Here is a 17,182-nt window from a genome sequence, read left to right as displayed (position 1 = left end):
CAGTAATAGAGCAGGGGCAGTGTTCAAGGTCGGGAGTCTAGTCTAGAAAGACAGGGGCCTTGCCACTGCTTCGAAGCTCTTAGATTCTAAACTTCTGGAGAAGACCTTGCATAATACACCGTATGTCTCTTCCAGCCACATGGAGATACTCCTCCAGAGAGTGTGGGGTGATGTCCTGAAAGAAGGAACAGTGGCTAAGGATGACCAGCGTGTCCTGAATTGGTCTTCAAGGTGTGGCTAAAATGCCAGCTTCTTTGTCAAGCCTTCCTTCATTAAACAGGATCTATATCTGGTCCTTCCTCAAGAAGTTCATAGTCTACCTGAAGAAACAGATACATGCCCAAATAACTGTAAAGGATGTAGAACCAGCCTGGGAAACATAGCAAGATGCCATCTCTACTACAAAAAAAAAAAAAAAAAAGTTAGCCAAACATGGTGATATGCAGCTGTAGTTGCAGCAACTTGGGAGGCTAAGGCAGGAGGATCACGTGAGCCCAGGAGTTCCAGGCTGCAGTGAGCTGTGATCACACCACTACACTCCAGCCTGGATTAAAGAGCAAGACTTTGTCTGTTAAAAAAAAAAAAAAAGTGTAGGAAATGCTACAGCAGTATCACTCATTCATTCAGCAAATATTAATAATTGAGTGCCTGCTGTGTGTCAAGCACTGTCATTTCAATGTAGCAATAAACAAAACAGACCAATGTCATGAGGCTTCTATTCTGGCAGAGGAGACAAACAATAAACAAGTTAATGAACATACAATGTCCAATGCTGAAGGGTGCTAGGGTGGTAAGCAGGGTGGTTAAGAATGGACAGGAATGTGCAGTGTTGGCACAGAGAAGACAGGGTTCAATTACATTTGGAGTGGTGGATCAAAGAAGGCTCCCAAGAGGAGGATTTTGTGCTAGGCTCTGACTTCTCAGGGGAGTTTTAAGTTAGCCAAGGGGAAGAATGGCATTTTTGGCAGAAGAAACAGCAAAAGTATAGAAATGAAACTATGAAAGGATATGGGCATGTTTGGAAAACTGCAAGCAAATCTGGTATGGAAGATAGAAAGAAAATTCAGGACTTGATGCTGGAGAAGTAGGTTGTGGACAGACTATGAGGGCTTTTTGGTCTTCTGAGGGTGGAAGCTAGCAGAGACTGCGTAGATGCTGTCAGGATGGCAGAACCTGTCTACCAAGGTTGCTCCCTGAGCTTTTGGCCAGGGGGCCAGTAGGAGTACAGTCATGGCTTTTGCAACCAAAAAATGGTTAAAAACATAAGGGATGGTTCATCCCAATAGTTCATAACCCCGGTCTTATCATGAGAAGAACATTAGACAAATTCCAGTAGTGGGGCATCCTACAAAAACCTTTCCAATACTCACACTAACGGTCAAGGCCATCAAAAACAAAGAACATCTAAAAAATGGTCATAGCCAAGAGGAGCCTGAGGACACATGATGACCAAATGTAATGTGTCCTGCATGGGATTCCAGAGCAGAAAAAGACATTAGGGAAAAACGAAAGACTTCTGAATAAATCATGGACTTCATTTAATAATAATGTTTCAATATTGGTTCATTCATTATAACAAATGAACCATACTAATGTAAGGTGTTAATATGGGGAAAACTAGGTGTTAGGTATAGCAGGTCTGTGCTATCATGGCAATTTTTCTATAATCTCTAACTGGTTTAAAATTTTTATTAAAAAACATGAGACTTTTTTAAAATTAGAAAAAAATGAAGTGGGGGAACATATGTAACCTCCAAATTTTCTTGTTTTTTTTCGTCTCTAGAAAGGACTCTTTGTTTTCCAACTTGGCTTCTCCCCTGACAAATGCGTTCAGCTTCACCAAAGTAGAAATAAGCACGTGTGTCTGCGTGGGTGGGCACGTGAGGTCTGAGAAGGTGGGTGGGGATGGCGAGGTGGCAACCAAGTCTGCACTGGAGTCTCAGCATTGGTTTCCTCCCTGGAACCAAGAGAGGTTTCCTGGGAGGTGAGGCATGCGGCAGTTCATTAACAGCCCTGCTGTTCTGCACCTGGTGGTCCTTTCAGTTCCTGTGGGCGACATTGGTCTGGGACACTTGGGTCAGTCAATAAAAGGCCACCTGTGACAAGGGCCTGAGCAGAAGCAAAAAGCAAATGTGTCCTGGCTCTGGGATTCCAGAGTCCCCTGTTCTGACAGTGGGAAGCTGACCTCTGCCGGGAAGCTGGCCCACCACCCGAGGGGCCTGCTCCATGGAGAGCTTGCAAGTCTTTGTCCCTTCATTTCTAGTGGGCTTTATTTTGCCCTTGTCTCTTTCTCAGTCCCAGCCTGTGTCGGTCTGTTTATAGATACTTTTTTTCACATCCAAATTCTTTCTCACTGACAAAGGATGCCCTGTCTCTCAGCAGTCACTAAAATGTGTTCTCATTGTATTCCTGACCCCTTCTTCTCTCAATAAAGAATGACTTTCCCCACCCACTGGGTTTAGAAGGACAATGCTACCCTCTACAGTTGCAGGTAGCTACACAGACATGACTAAAGAAAGTCACATCCCATTAAGATGTCAGTGTTTCACCAATCTACTGACAGGTGTCTTTCTTGGTCTGCCTCAGTTTCATTAGACTCCAGCTTTCCTGCAGTGCCTCAAACACCCTAACCTGACCAAGCTTTCTGAAGTGTCACAGCCAGGCTCCTTGGCATTCACTGACTTACTGATGGCCTCTCCCACATTAGTTTATCAACCAACAGCAAAAAAAGTCCCATGCAAGCTGACTGGACTTACGGGGGAAAGAAGCAAAAACCTGCTTTTGTGTCCCCCATTTCTCCTTCCAGGGCTGCCTCCCCAGTCTCACAGGGGCCCCACCTATCACTCTTCCCTCTTCGGCTTCAGTGCAGCAGTCAGTGCTGTAAGGGGCTCTTTATCCCAGCCCAAGCACTGAGAGTCTTTGCACATTCACTGTCCTGGAGGCTACAGAGTGACGCTCCTGTCTGCAGAGTCTTTCTCAGCACGTTTATCAGTCAGAGTTTAGGCAGGAAAAAAGAAACCCCTCTCGACCTTTCCATTGAGAGAATTTAATGTAAAGAACTGGTCAAACAGTTGACAAAACAGCTAAGAAGCTAAACAGTACGTGTTTCAGCCCAGAAATCACCAACAACAGCAACCAAGGCTGGAGGGACAATAAGAGGAGGTGATAGTTCCAGATCCCAGAAGCTGGGATAATCCAGCAGGAGCTAGAATCATTTTGTAGGGTGACTGTCAGGACCTGAAGCCACGGGGGTTATGTGGCCACTGCCAGGGATGTTGTCGAAGACAAAGTAAGAGGTGAAGATACCCTGGCTGCTGTCTGCTCATCTCCAATCTTCTGTCAGGGACTTTCTTTAGCCCAACCTGCCCAGAAGCCAGTCAGCAAGGGAACCTGAGAAATGTAGCTCCCTGCAGAACACAGCAGAGCAGGCCAGTGTGGGGAGTGGATCTGGGAGCAAATAGACAAGTGTCTGGCAAAGAGTCCATTCAGCCTGCCCACTCCCACCCACCCACTTTTGTTCAAAGCTGAGTTGGCCCCCACCTGTTCTAGAAAACTCTTGCTCTTTTCTAATTTCTCTGATCAGCCAGCTGGCAGCTTGATAAAACCATCATGTTTTATAAGGTCTCCTGAATAGAATAAATGAGGAAAAATCAAGAGCCTGTTTTACTTTGGGGAGGGGGCGGTGAAGTCTACAACACTGTAGTCATCAAATCTTGCTCAGGAGTATCATTGCTGTCCCTAGTCCTTCAGAGAAGAGCTAGGATCTTGCCTTTTACAGATCATCAAGGTATAATGATGCTGTTCATTGATACTATGGTGGTTGTCCCAGAGGCTCAAATGTACCTTGAACAATGATCTTCTGCTCTGCAAGACCAAACCTATAATCCACACCCTGTTATCCAGCCACATTCTTCCCGTGAGGGCCTGTGTTCAATGGTTATTCCAGGAGGCTGGTAAATTGCTTCAGGGGGCCTTCAGCTCAAGTCTGAGATGGTTAATCAGTTCCAGCTTGCCTTCCCTCAGAGTACCCCTCTCCCCCTCTGCTAGCTGGGAGCCCTTGCTGCTGATATAGCAGCTCTGGACAGAGGCAAATGTGGGAAGGAAAAGTCCAAGGATGGAGCAGAAGAAACAAAGGGTTCCTAAGTTTGTACAGCCAAGAAAATAACATAAAACACAATGAGGGATTTGGCTGGGCTTTCTTGTTTTGTTTTGGAGCATTTCAAGGGGCCAGGCATGCAGTTGTGTTTGGATTGGGAAGAAAGGCATAACTGTGCAGAAGAAAATCCTTTTCAGGTTTTATTCTGACTGTTACTAGATTAAGGAAAACACCAGGAGGATCAAACCGTGTGAATGTATGAAGGCTATTGCAGCCAGACAGGAGGGACCTTGTCTCTGTCTTCTGGGGACATGTTTGGACAGCATTTAGAAGCAGTGGGCCTGTTTGTCCCTCAGCTACCGGTCTAGTCAATTCACCAGTACATGGATCCATTCATATTACTCATTTTCGTAACTTTAAGGTGATGATCATGATCATTATTAAATATTATAAAAATGTTCATTAGGATTCTTGGCTTGAAGTCACAGAACCATCATCCCTCCAAACCATCATACTCAAAACAGAAAGGACTGAGCATGGTGGCTCACGCCTGTAATCCTAGCACTTTGGGAGGCCGAGACAGGTGGATTGCTTGAGCTCAGGAGTTCGAGACCAGCCTGGGCAATGTGGCAAGACCTCATCTCTACTAAAACTACAAAAAAATAGCCAGCACGGTGGTGTATGCCTCTGGTCTTTAGTAGAGACCTCATGTCTACTAAAATTACAAAAAAAGTAGCCAGCATGGTGGTACACATCAGCTACTCAGGAGGCTGAGGTGGGAGACTTGCTTGAGCCTCAGGAGGCAGAGGCTGCAGTGAGCTAAGATCATGGCACCACACTCTAGTCTGGGAGTCATGGGAGACCCAGTCTTAAAAAAAGCAGGTGGACATAATACCATCTCAAGAATCCAAGAAGCAGATGAACCCTCCAGCCAGAGAAAAGGCAGAGATGCAGGAGAATTGTAATTGGAACTCTAATTCTGTTTAGATTTTTTCTGACCCTTTCTGCTGCTCCAGTCTGCTTTTCTTAGGCATGTAAGCTTCCTTCTCTCACTGCAGACCTGCTTTCCTCACTCTGTGGATTTCCTAGGGCTGATGGAACAAAGTGCTACAAACTGAGTGACTTAAACACTGGAAACGTATTGTCTCATAGTTCTGGAAGCTTAAAGTGTGAGATCAAGGTGTCAGCAGGACCGTGCTCCTCTGAAGGTGCCAGGGAAGAATCTGTCCTGGGCTTTTCTTTCTGCTGTTTCTTTGGCTTGGGACAGCGTGAATCCCATCTTCACCTGGCATCTTCCCTGTGTGTGTATCTGTCTCTGTATCCTAATTTCCCCCCTCCCCTTTTTTTTAGACAGAGTCTGGCTCTTGTTGCCCAGGCTGGAGTGCAATGGCACAATCTTTGCTCACTGCATCCTCTGCCTTCCAAGTTCAAGTGATTCTCCTGTCTCAGCCTCCCGAGTAGCTGAGATTATAGGCATGCGCCACCATGCCTGACTAATTTTTATATTTTCAGTAGAGGCAGGGTTTCGCCATGTTGGCCAGGCTGGTCTCCAACTTCAGAGCTCAAATGATCAACCTGCCTCCGCCTCCCAAAGTGTTGGGATTACAGGCGTGAGCCATCCACCTGGCCAATTTTCCCCTTTTTATAAGGACACTAGTCATATTAGATTAGGGCCTGCCCTAATGACCTCATTTTAACTTGATTGCCTCTATAAAGACCTTATCTCCAAATAAGGCCCCATTCTGCAGTACTGGGGGTTTGGACTCCAGCATATTTTCTTTTTTGAGGATACAATTCAACCCATAGCACCCACATGGCCACCAACAGCTCTCAGTTTTTGCATCTTACCATTTGCACTACTAGATACTACATTCTTTCTTCACTTACTGATTTCAGAAATCCCAGGGAAGAATTCTAATTGGTTCATCTCTGATCAGGTTCTGGTCTCCTCAAGGGAAGAAACGCGGTCTGGAACGATGACTAACTCGGCGTTGTTAAGGTGCCCAGCCCTGAACCAATCAATGACAGCCAGTGAGGCAGGATTGTTTAAGACCATGACAATCGTCATGGGACCCATGAATGTGTCAGATCAGCCAGTCCATGCTGGGTACAAATCATCCTCTAAATCATAGAGAATTGATAGCAACAAGGAGTTCATCCTGTCTTACACTCCACATCTTCTATGGGCAATAGAGATGGTGAGAGGAGAGGGGTTTCTGCTTATTGTAGTCCCCAGGGACCCAGACTGACAAGCCATCCCAACTGTGCTGAAAGAGAGCTCTGGAGGGTCTTGTATTGGCAGTTAAATCTAACACCTGAAAGTGGTACACTTCTGCTCACAACTGACACCACAGTTAGTGACATGGCCCTATCGGGGTGGACATTCTCACCGTGTACCTGGAAAGTAGAGAGCCAGAAATAATTGACGCACAGCACCTATGACTGTCACAACCCACGTGGTGGGAGCAGTGGGAAAAAGGGTTCCCAGGAGAGGGGAGATGCTTCACCAGAATATGACGGGGTGCTGCCCGGGGAAACTAGTGGACAAGCACTACAGGGGCATCCGAGGCCAAAGGAAGAGCCATGGAAGACAGTGGGGTGTTAAAAACACTGTGGTTTAGCTGGAGCGTACAGGGTCTGGGGTGAGAATGGCCAGGGACTGGGCTGGAAAGGTGGCCAGGCTGGACAGTGAAAAGAACTGCTTGCTATAGGGGAGAGTTTGGATTTCTTCTCCCCCAGTGACAATATGGGAGCAATAAGGGCTTTGAGCCGGGAACAGGAGGGTCAGGTTTGCATTTTAGAAATAGCACTGACAGTATAATATGTAGGAAGAAATCAAAGAGCCCTAGACCTAGGCAGAGGTCAGGTCACCCCTAGGACTTAATGGTGGAATCAGCTAGCCTGGTGACTCTTTGGCATGGGAGTACAGTTGGGTTTGCTGGGCAAAACAGAGATGGCTTCATGGAAATGTTTGTGTCTGCATTGGCTCTTGAAGGATAGAGAAAAGAGGGTCTGGTGGCTGTGGAAGGAGGGAAGGCTTTGCAGGCCGAGGACACAGCAGAGCAGAGGCCCAGAGGTCTGGGACAACTCCAGTGGTTGAGAACTAGACTTTGTGTTAGTCCTGCACTTTTAAATCCCAGAATTTTTGATGATGTGCTTGAAGGGGTTAAAGGTGGACATTACTTAAATAAAAGCAAGTTTCAGAAAATTGATAAAATTCTCCACAGATAGCATAAACTTCATCAGGCTGCTTTTTAGCACTTGTGGCTATTTGAGAACAGTTTTCTCCCCTGCCAGTGCTTCTTGTTAGGCCATTTTTACAGGCAGTTCTTGCATATCCTCTAAACACACGATCTTTCTCAGATGAGAGCCTGTTATGTTTTTTTTCTATATTTAATTTTATTTAAGTTCTGGGATACATGTGCAGGATGTGCAGGTTTGTTACACAGGTAGACGTGTGCCATGGTGGTGTGCTGCACCTGTCAACCCATCACCTAGGTATGAATCCCCGCATGCATTAGCTATTTATCCTGATGCCCTCCCTCCCCAAACCCCCTGACAGGCCCCAATGTATGTTGTTTCCCTCCCTGTGTTCATGTATTCTCATTGTTCAGCTCCCAATCTACCCATCTGACAAAGGCCTAATATCCAGAACCTACAAGGAACTTCAACAAATTTACAAGAAAAAAACAACCCTATCAAAAAGTGTGCAAAGGACATGAACAGACACTTCTCAGAAGAAGACATTTATGCAGCCAGCAAATGTATAAAAAAAGCTCAACATCACTGATCATTAGAGAAATGCAAATCAAAATCCCAATGAGATACCATCTCACACCAGTCAGACGGCAGTTATTAAAATGTCAAGAACAACAGATTCTGGCAAGGCTATGGAGAAATAGGAATGCTTTTACATTGTTGGTGGGAATGTAACTTGGTTCAACCATTGTGGAAGACAGTGTGGCAATTCTTCAAGGATCTAGAACAAGAAACACCATCTGACCCAACAAACCCATTACTGAGTATATACCCATAGGAATATAAATCATTCTATTATAAAGATACATGCACACGTATGTTTATTGCAGCACTATTCACAATAGCAAAGACGCGGAACCAACCCAAATGCCCATCAATGATAGACTGGATGAAAAAAATGTTGTACATATACACCATGGAATACTATGCAGCCATAAAAAAGGAACGAGATAATGTCCTTTACAGGAACACGGATGGAGCTGGAAGCCATTATCCTCAGCAAACTAACACAGGAACAGAAAACCAAACACTGCATGCTCTCACTTAAAAGTGGGAACTGTTATCTTTTCTCTTACACTGGCGCATCTGCCCCACCTGTTCCCCTTGACCCTCTCGCTGACAGATGTCCCTGGCATAGCACAGATCCTCAGTCGTTTCAAACATAAGACTGAACATAAGGTTCAGATTTTCACAGCACACCTACGCCTATGAAGGATTCATGAGTTTGCCTTGAGTTTTCCATTATGAACATTGAGAACGTTGAGAACCACTTGTGTGTTCACAGACAAAGAACCACAAGAAAGAACATGGAGTGGAAACCAGGCCAGAAGAAGGCAAGCAGGCTCCTCTCAGCTTCCCTGCCCTGGCGGAGGCAAACACACACAGCCTCACCAGGGCATGTCCAGAGCTGTTTGGCTTGACCCACAGAGGACATGTAAAAAAAGAAAAAAAAACAACAAAACCTTTTCAGGTCTTCATGAATGAGGACTCTCAGTTCAAAATTCATAGGAAGATTACATAAAACCATCTGCTGCCTTTATTTCCCCTTGTGTGCATTAAAAATGTGCAGCTGCTCACCGCGAAACATTCCATTACACTGTGTGGCTCACGAGCTGCTCTTTGACGTTCAGGACAGAGAGGAGGCAAGGTGGGAGGAGAGGCAGGGGTGAGCACACACAGGGATTTCCACTTGGCTCTGAGTGTCTAGAGCAGGGCATTCCAGATTTTTCCACCTCACTGACGTGCTCTCTGAAGGAGATGCTCTTCTGTGTATGCAGTGAAGTTTCTCAGTGAGTTTGTGTGTGGGTGTGGATGGTTTTTTTTTTTTTTCCTTTTTAATGTGAAAATTGGTCTTTGAGTCCACAGGCAGCAGCTGCAGCTGCCATAATTAAAATGAAATAACCTGCTTCATCCAGTCCTTAGAAAGGCTTAAAAAAAATCCATATTCTAAATGGACTCAGGAATGTGGTGGATCTTCTCTCCCTGTTTATTTGCAACAAGTTTTATTTCTTTACTTTTCTCAGGAGTCAGGAGAAGGGTATTAACCTTTACTGAGCATTTATCCCGATCCTAGGCACTATGCTGGCTTGTCCCAACTGCACGGCCAGGATTTGAATCCAATTTTGATGCTTCATTTTCTTCCCCCGCTGCCCTGCCCCTTCAGGATGCCTTTGAACTCTGGATCTCTCCACCTGGTCTGATTCTGTCCAGAGGCCTGGGAGGATTGGCATTATTAAGATGTTATTGAAAATGTTGGCACATATAATCGGCTTGGATTAGAAACCAAAGCTCTTAGCAGAGTAACAAGGTGAAGTATTTTGTGCTAATAATTTACGTGATAATGAGATGGTTTTCAGAAGATTGGATGTGCTCCTAAAGGTGTTGCTTAAAGTCACTCTTCAAACCAGGCTGGGAGCATAAAAATCCCAGAAGAACTACAGACTCTGTAGTTTGTACAGATCTCAAAATAAGGTAGCTGAGGTAGAAAGAGACCGGACTATGTGCTGAGAATTGAAGACATAGTGGTCACTGTCTTCAAGGAGCTCCCAGTCTGGTGGAAAAGAAAGTTGTAAAGATGAATAATTATAAGACACTGGTCATAAGAGCTAGCTGAAGGACAGGAATAGCTTGCTGTAGTTTCAGCATTTTTTCTCTAAAGATTCATTCCTTCAATTGGTAAATTTGTGAGGAGGAAAGCTACCTCCCTGAGAAAGCAATGCCCATGATGTTGAACATTTAAGACTAGAAGAAATTATTCTACATTAGTATGTATATACTAAGGGTCAGGTACTTATTCTCTCTAGTCCATTATTTTTATTCCTATTTAATAATAAAGAAATGTAAAAAACTAAGTGGTTTGGCCAACGCTGCACAGCTGGTGACTGGGTGAGTTGTGATTCAGCCCCACTCTGCTTCCAAAGCTCCACCTCTTGCCACTGTGCCAGGCTTCCTCTCAGCAAACCTGAACCCTTGATTGTCAAGTATAGAACACACCTATCACTGTGTCCCATGTTTAGAATGAGGATATCTTTTTATTTTCCTTAAACAAAGTTTTAATAGCAGGCATCTTGATGGGAGGTCATCTCCTCCGGGCTGCAGGTGCGATGATACAGTTCTGAGTGCATGAGGAGCCCTCTGGGCTGCTTTCCCTAAACAGGGGGTCAGCCCAGGGCACAGGAATGCTGAGTTTCTCACTGACATTCTTCAGGGACCCAGCAGATTCCTGGGTATCCAGAAGATTTTCTCCCGGGTTTCTATGTCCACTGCTCCAGGTACCACGGCTTAGCCGAGAAGGGAAAGACAAAAACTAACACTCCTTGCCAGAGAGGAGGGTGGTTTCCTGCTACCTTTGCAGTTCTCTGCAGTCAGAGTTGTTGTTTTGGAACCTGACTTAACTCAAGGCATCATCTTATCTCCTTGGTCTGTGGTCACTTTGAGGGAATCCAAGAGAAGCAGAGGCACTGTGCATTTAATTCCACCTGGGCCTTCCTGAAAGGCAGCCCAGGAAATAATCAAGCTCCACATACCGGTGGACAGGCAGGAGATGCACTGGGAGAAGAAAGACGGTAGTGTCAGGTACATGGTGTCATGCACAGGGTTACAGCTTGCTTTATGACTTGCCTAGAGAGGAAAAGAACAGGGTTTGGATCTTGTCTCCCTTGCTTCCTCACTAGGGGATTTGGAGCAAGCAGCTTAGATTCCCCAGAGTCTCCTTTCTTCATCTGCAAGTCTGGAAGGATAATGCTTGCCTCCTGCAGTTATTTAGAAGGCTAAATAACATCAAAGCACCTAATAGCCTGCCCAGTGCCTGGCACACAATTAGGAGCTCCCTGCCCCAGGCAACTCCACTTCCAATTCATATTGTGCAAGGCTTGCCACATTCATCTTCCTAGAGCAGATCTCCAATTATGTCACATCTCTGCTCAACAGCACTCAGAGGCTCCCTATTACTCACTGAACAATGACCACATTCCCCAGCCTGTTGAGGCCCACATCTCTTGTTGGGTGTGATGTCCTCCACTTCCCTCTGCACAGCTTACACATGCTGGAAAGCTGAGCTCTACACTTGTTCTTTGTCATGCTTTTACCTCCCATGCCTCTCCTCCCTTATGTGGAGTACCTGCCCTGTCTCCGTGTCCCCTACCTTATACAAAGTCTGCTGCAAGGCAGTCTTCCATGATTTGTCAGCCATGGCGATCTCTCCATCCTCTGTCCACACATTAGGTTCTGTCTGCATCTCTCTTACAAAACTGCCAAACATTATAGTTCTCCGTGGCTATGTCTTGTTTTTCTTGCCAGCCTATGAGCTTCCCAAAAGCAGGATTTGCTTCTGAATCATTATTGTATTCTATCCAGCAACAATCCTCAGTATATGAATGAATGAGTGAATATGTGAATGAATGAATAATGCCATAATCCCTTCCTAACTCAATTTCCCCTCAACGGAATGCTAGCATATAAATACTTTTAAAACCTTTCCAGCAACAAATGAGCATTTTAGTTTCATTAACTGTCTTTGTTTTGTCTACTGGAGGTACTCTGAAAAAAAAAGGGAATTTAGGGATGGGATTTGAAAAGGAAATAAACAGATTGAAAGATTGAAGACAAAGAGTTGAGGTTTTCCCTGAAGCCTTGGCAAGGATGAGGGCAAAAGAGGAGTAAAAACTGTAGCTCTGCAGCTTCTTCAAGAGGGGAGGGACCATAAGGCACAGGTGAGAAGCCAAGTCACAAGCTTTGGCCTGAAGCTGTGAGGGGAAGGGAGAGATGATGGAGTTTTATAACCCAGACACAAAAAAGGGAGCTTGAGAAAGAAATTTGAGTGTTTCATCCAAGCATAAAACGTACATATCACTTACATGACTAGGACCCCAGCAGGACCCTTGGGGACAAAGCTAACAGCTCTGTGTCCTAAAAGCCACCAGACATTTGGCACTTGGGGAGAGGCCCCAAAACCAGAGGAAGTACCTTTTCCCTTGCCCATTGTTGTAGCCAAGGAAGCCAATTTCCTGCTGTCTTTGGAACTTGGGGTGGGGTTGTGTGTGTGTGCGGGGAAGCGGGGGCAGGGGGTAAACTTCTAATGAACAAGGCAGGGTAATAAAAATTAAAGATATAATAGCCATTATTGCCTATTTGAAATGCATAAAATAATAGTCATATTCTACTTAGTGTACTGCCTATTTTTAATCTTAATGAATATAATGATTTATAAGGATTTTTCTAGGTTTACTCCCAAACTCTTGTTAACTTTACTTGCCCATTAATTTTCCTACCCTGGCCAGGCATGGTGGCTCACACCTGTAATCCTAGCACTTTGGGAGGCTGAGGCAGGTGGATCACCTGAAGTCAGGAGTCCAAGACCAGCCTGGCCAACATGGCGAAACCCCGTCTAAATACAAAAATTAGCCAGCAGTGGTGGTGGGCACCTGTAATCCCAGCTACTCAGGAGGCTGTGGCTGGAGAATCACTTGAACCTGGGAGGCGGAGGTTGCAGTGAGCTGAGATCATGCCACTGCACTCCAGCCTGGGCCACAAGAGCAAAATCCTCATGTCAAAAAAAAAAGAAAAATTCTACCCTGAAGGTAGTTCAAGAGCCAGTCTCTGGAGAGTACCAACGGGATACTCTGTACTTGGCCAGAGGCTGCTGAATGTTCCTGCCTAATAGAGTTACTCTTTATTTAAAATAATTTGCCATAAAGAAACATAGTAAATGTAGAAGAAGACAACAAAATTTTACTATTAAGTGGATTTTGTTTTTCATGGGAATTCCCAGCAATTCCTCACCTTATAATAAACAGCAATGTTTTTTAAGCCAGGATCCTAGATCTATTTGGGAAAAATGAATTCAGGGAACTTCTCAAATAATGGCTTTTTGGGGGTTAACCTCCTATGCCTAAGTGTATCCTTCATGCCTTATTCTTTAGCCTAGTAGGTCTCTTGTATAATAAGGCATTTTGTAGTATTTTTTATGGGTGAGTGTGGCAGTGTGGGGCAGGAAAAGTACAGGGACCTTGAATCTTTGAGGGCCTATATTCAAATTCCTATTCCTTCTCTTGGAATGACCTGAGGCAAATGACCTAAAACCTTAGCACCTCCCCTTACCCTTCTTTTGAGTAGGGTAGAATTTCTTTTCTTCATTTGGAAAAACCTTTATTTTGTACGGGTATCTCCTTTGTCCCAGAGTCCTGAAAATCAAATTTATAGTCATAGGATTCTATGGCCAGAAAGGACCTCACATGTCCCCCAGTTCAGAATTTCCTTCTTTCAGATGAGGGAACTGAGGCTTTGAGGGGGGAAGTCATTAGCCAGAGGTTGCAATCAGCAGCTGGGCCAGAACCGGGACTCTTCTGCGTAAGGACCTCTGCCCAGGTGACTCCAACACTCCCATGTGGTATATTACAGGAAGATCGACCCATTCCACAGATCAAGTGCCTTAGTCCATTTTCTGCTGCTGTAACAGAATGCCACAGACTGGGTAGTTTATAAAGAAAAGAAATTTATTTAGCTCACAGTTCTGGAGGCTGAGAAATCCAAGAGCATGGTGCTGGCATCTGGTAAAGGCCTCCTGCTGCTTCATCCCAGGGGAAAAGGCAGAAGGGCAAGTGAACACATGTGAAAGAGAGACAAGCATGAGGGGCCAGCCTTGCTTTATAACAACCCATGATTGAGATAACTCATTCACTGCTATGAGAATGCATTAATCCATTCATCAAGGCAGAGCCATCACAATCCAGGCACCTCCATTAATCCCTACCTCCCAACACTACCACATTGAGGAATTTAGGTTCCAACACTTTTGAGGAACACACTCAGACCATAGCAGCAAGAGAGTAAGATTTAGAGAAGGCCAGTGACTTATTTTTCTGGTGAATCTGTGACAGAACTGTTAACGGGGGCCACTGGCCACTAACCCTAGACCTTAACCCCATGTTGCATTCCTTGTCTACTCCCATCACAGTATGCAGTCAATCCTTTGTGCAAATAACACTCAGTTCCTACTTTTCTCCAAGCCCTGTGCTGGGTGCTTGGGTTGTATCAAGGGCAGATCTTCAGTCCTTGTCCTGCAAGCTTCAGTTCACTCAAGGAAAGGTGTGTAAACAATTATTTTAAGGCAAGACCATTACTCCCATAGCACAAGATGAGATGGGAGAACAGAGGAAGGTACATTCGAGCCTCTCAGGAAGGCTGCATAGAGGAAGCATCTGTGTGGGATTTGCAGGGTGCCAGGACCCCACTTTCTTCTCTTCATTGCTGTGGGACCAGGAACAAGCCTCATTTTCCCATAGTGTGTGTTTGCAATGACTGCTGGAGCGGAGGGTCTGTGAGAAAGGATTGGGGCATCTTGCCACCTCACTCAGTTGGATCTGTGTTCTCTGCTTCAACAGAAAAGATCCCGCACCATCCTCCAGGATCCAATGGCCTTGGAGAGAGGGCTGCAGGGCCCACGGACATTGCTGACTCTTCAGAACGTGCTGACATGGAGCCAGGTCAGTCCCCTTGTCTGCTCTGATTTTCTGTCATTAGCTGCAAATTTGTGGCCTTGATGAGAAATGCAATCTCAGACTCTGAACATTTGCATGTTTTTTGGTTGGAGGCTTTTACGACTTGGCAGCATAGAAAGTAGAGGAGTTCTGGCCAGAGTAAAGGTAGCCTTCTCCGGGAACAGATGCAGTAGGACTGGTAGGTGGCAACGGTTGCTGGAAACCAAGCTGGCAGCCAGCTTGGTGGAAGGGCAAGGTGGGCAAGGATCGGGCATCCAGCAGGTATGTGATGGGGGTGCTGGCAGCAAGGAGGTCACATGTCGGTCTAGGACCAGAGAGGCAGCAATGCCAATCAAGGTCATTCTTGGGTACAGGAGACCAGGGTGCAGGGCCCAGAGTCTGGTGGCTATGTGTTGAGCTGAACTGGAGTGAGATCAGAGGCACGGTGGGGAATAGGATACGGGGAGGTGAGTGGAAGGCTGTCCAGAAGGCAGGTGGTCTGGAGGCCAGGTCTAGTGCCTAAGATGGCTCTCTAGAAGCATTTCCTCATATTGCTGTGCAGAAAAGCAATGAAAAAAACAGCAGGAAACTCCTGGATTCTATGGGAAAAGTGGAAGATGTTTCAAGCTAGAGAAGGAACATGGTACAGAGAGGAGTGAAATTGTAAGTGAAAACTGGTCACATTGAGGGAGGCTGAGGACACAGAGGAAGGATCCAGGGAAGAGGGAGTGTGGCCTTTATTGAAAGCCCACTGTGAACCTACTAGGTACCAAGCACTTTTTCTTATCCTTCCAGCAATCTTTCAAGATAGAAATATGAGTCTTTTTAGGCTTAGTTATGCTGCAGTAATAAATTAACTCCAGAATCCTAGTGGCTTAACATAGCGGAAGTTTATTTCTTTCTCATGCTACGCATCCATCCAAGGTTGGTAGAAAGCTTTGCTCTACCTAGTGACTTAGCGACCAGGCTGATGAAATCTCTCCCATATTTTAGGGGTATGACCTGGATGATTGGCCACTTTGGTCTCTGTAGCAGAGGAGGAAATCACTGGAAGGTTGAACATTGACTCTTAAATGCATTGGTCCTGAAGTGACACACCACCCATTGGCCAGAACTAGCCCTGTGGTCCTGCCTGATTTCTGGGATTCCAGGAGGTGTGGGAAGACATGGATATTTTAGGAGCAGTAACTTCCTCTGCCACAGTAGATATGATTTACATTTTACAGGAAAGGAATTGAGGCTTAGAGAAATTGTCTTGTCAAAGGTCTTCCAAATAAAAAGTGCTGGAGTCTGGACCTTACATAACTTCTGATTAATCAATTATTTAGTTATTCGACAAAGACATATGGAAGATTTACCATGAGTGCAGCACTATGTTAAGCTCTGGGGATATCACAAGGAATAAAAACAAAGGTAGGCTCTTCCCTCACCCTGACAAGTGTATAACTACAAACTGAGATCAATGCTCTGCAGTAGAGACATAGGTTCTCTGAGGAGCTCCATTACTATTTTTTTGCTTTTTGGCCAGGCTTGATGGCTCAAGCCTGTAATCCCAGCACTTTGGGAGGCCAAGACGGGTAGATCACTTGAGGTCAGGAGTTCGAGACCAGCCTGACCAACATGGTAAAACCCCATCTCTACTAAAAGTAAAAAAAATATTAGCCAGGCGTGGTGGCAGGTGCCTGTAGTCCCAGCTACTCGGGAGGCTGAGGCAGAAAAATCACTTGAACTCTGGAGGCAGAAGTTGCAGTGAGCCAAGATTGTGCCACTGCATTCCAGCCTGGGTGACAGACAGAGAGAGACTCCGTCTCAAAAAAAAAAAATTTATTTTTTGCTTTCTTTAGAGGGACAGGTAAAGTGGGGTCACATTTACTGAGGCACTGTGCCAAGTAGTTGAATGATGCATCTCATTTGACTCCCACAACCCCATAAGGTATTCTTATGACCCCATTTTTTAAGATAAGAAAACCAATGCTCACTCAGCATAGTAAGATAAAAGCTGAACTCTTCAACCTCACCATACTCACTTGTAATAGTGACATGAAAGTTAAAACTTAAAAGTCATTGAATCTAGATCTCCACCCCATCTAAACCTGAAGTGTGGTCTCCTCTTCCTCCTCGTCAACCCCTCTCTCACCGGGGACTTTCTCTCCCTGGTTCCCCAACGCCCAGCCCAAGAGACTCGGCTGCTCATCCCCACATGGGGGCCTTCCACGTAGTTGGTCCCATCAAACTCATCTAAACTGGAGGAGGAAAGACGTTTTGCAAAAATACTAGGCTGCAAGAATCTGAGTCTAGCAGGATGGAGCAGTCCTCCCAGGCCAGTTCTTTCTGGGCCCCTCTTCTGCTT

The 17,182-nt window shown here is 45.4% G+C and overlaps 1 protein-coding gene across 2 annotated transcripts in view; it reads left to right on the top strand.

Moving 5' to 3' along the window:
• TENM4 (teneurin transmembrane protein 4) overlaps positions 1-17,182 on the top strand; it is a 777,096-nt gene that overhangs the window by 209,456 nt on the left and 550,458 nt on the right. For both annotated transcript variants that reach the window (XM_055356895.2, XM_063693427.1), the window contains exon 3: positions 14,737-14,838. In XM_055356895.2, coding sequence (XP_055212870.2) covers positions 14,829-14,838 — 10 coding nt within the window. In that variant the 5' untranslated portion in view covers positions 14,737-14,828. The remainder of the gene's footprint in view (positions 1-14,736; positions 14,839-17,182) is intronic.

This window comes from Gorilla gorilla, chromosome 9 (assembly GCF_029281585.2).
Source record: "Gorilla gorilla gorilla isolate KB3781 chromosome 9, NHGRI_mGorGor1-v2.1_pri, whole genome shotgun sequence".
NCBI lineage: Eukaryota > Metazoa > Chordata > Mammalia > Primates > Hominidae > Gorilla > Gorilla gorilla.
The sequence above is the reverse complement of the archived record's forward strand: the minus strand, read 5'-3'. Positions and strand labels throughout refer to the sequence as shown.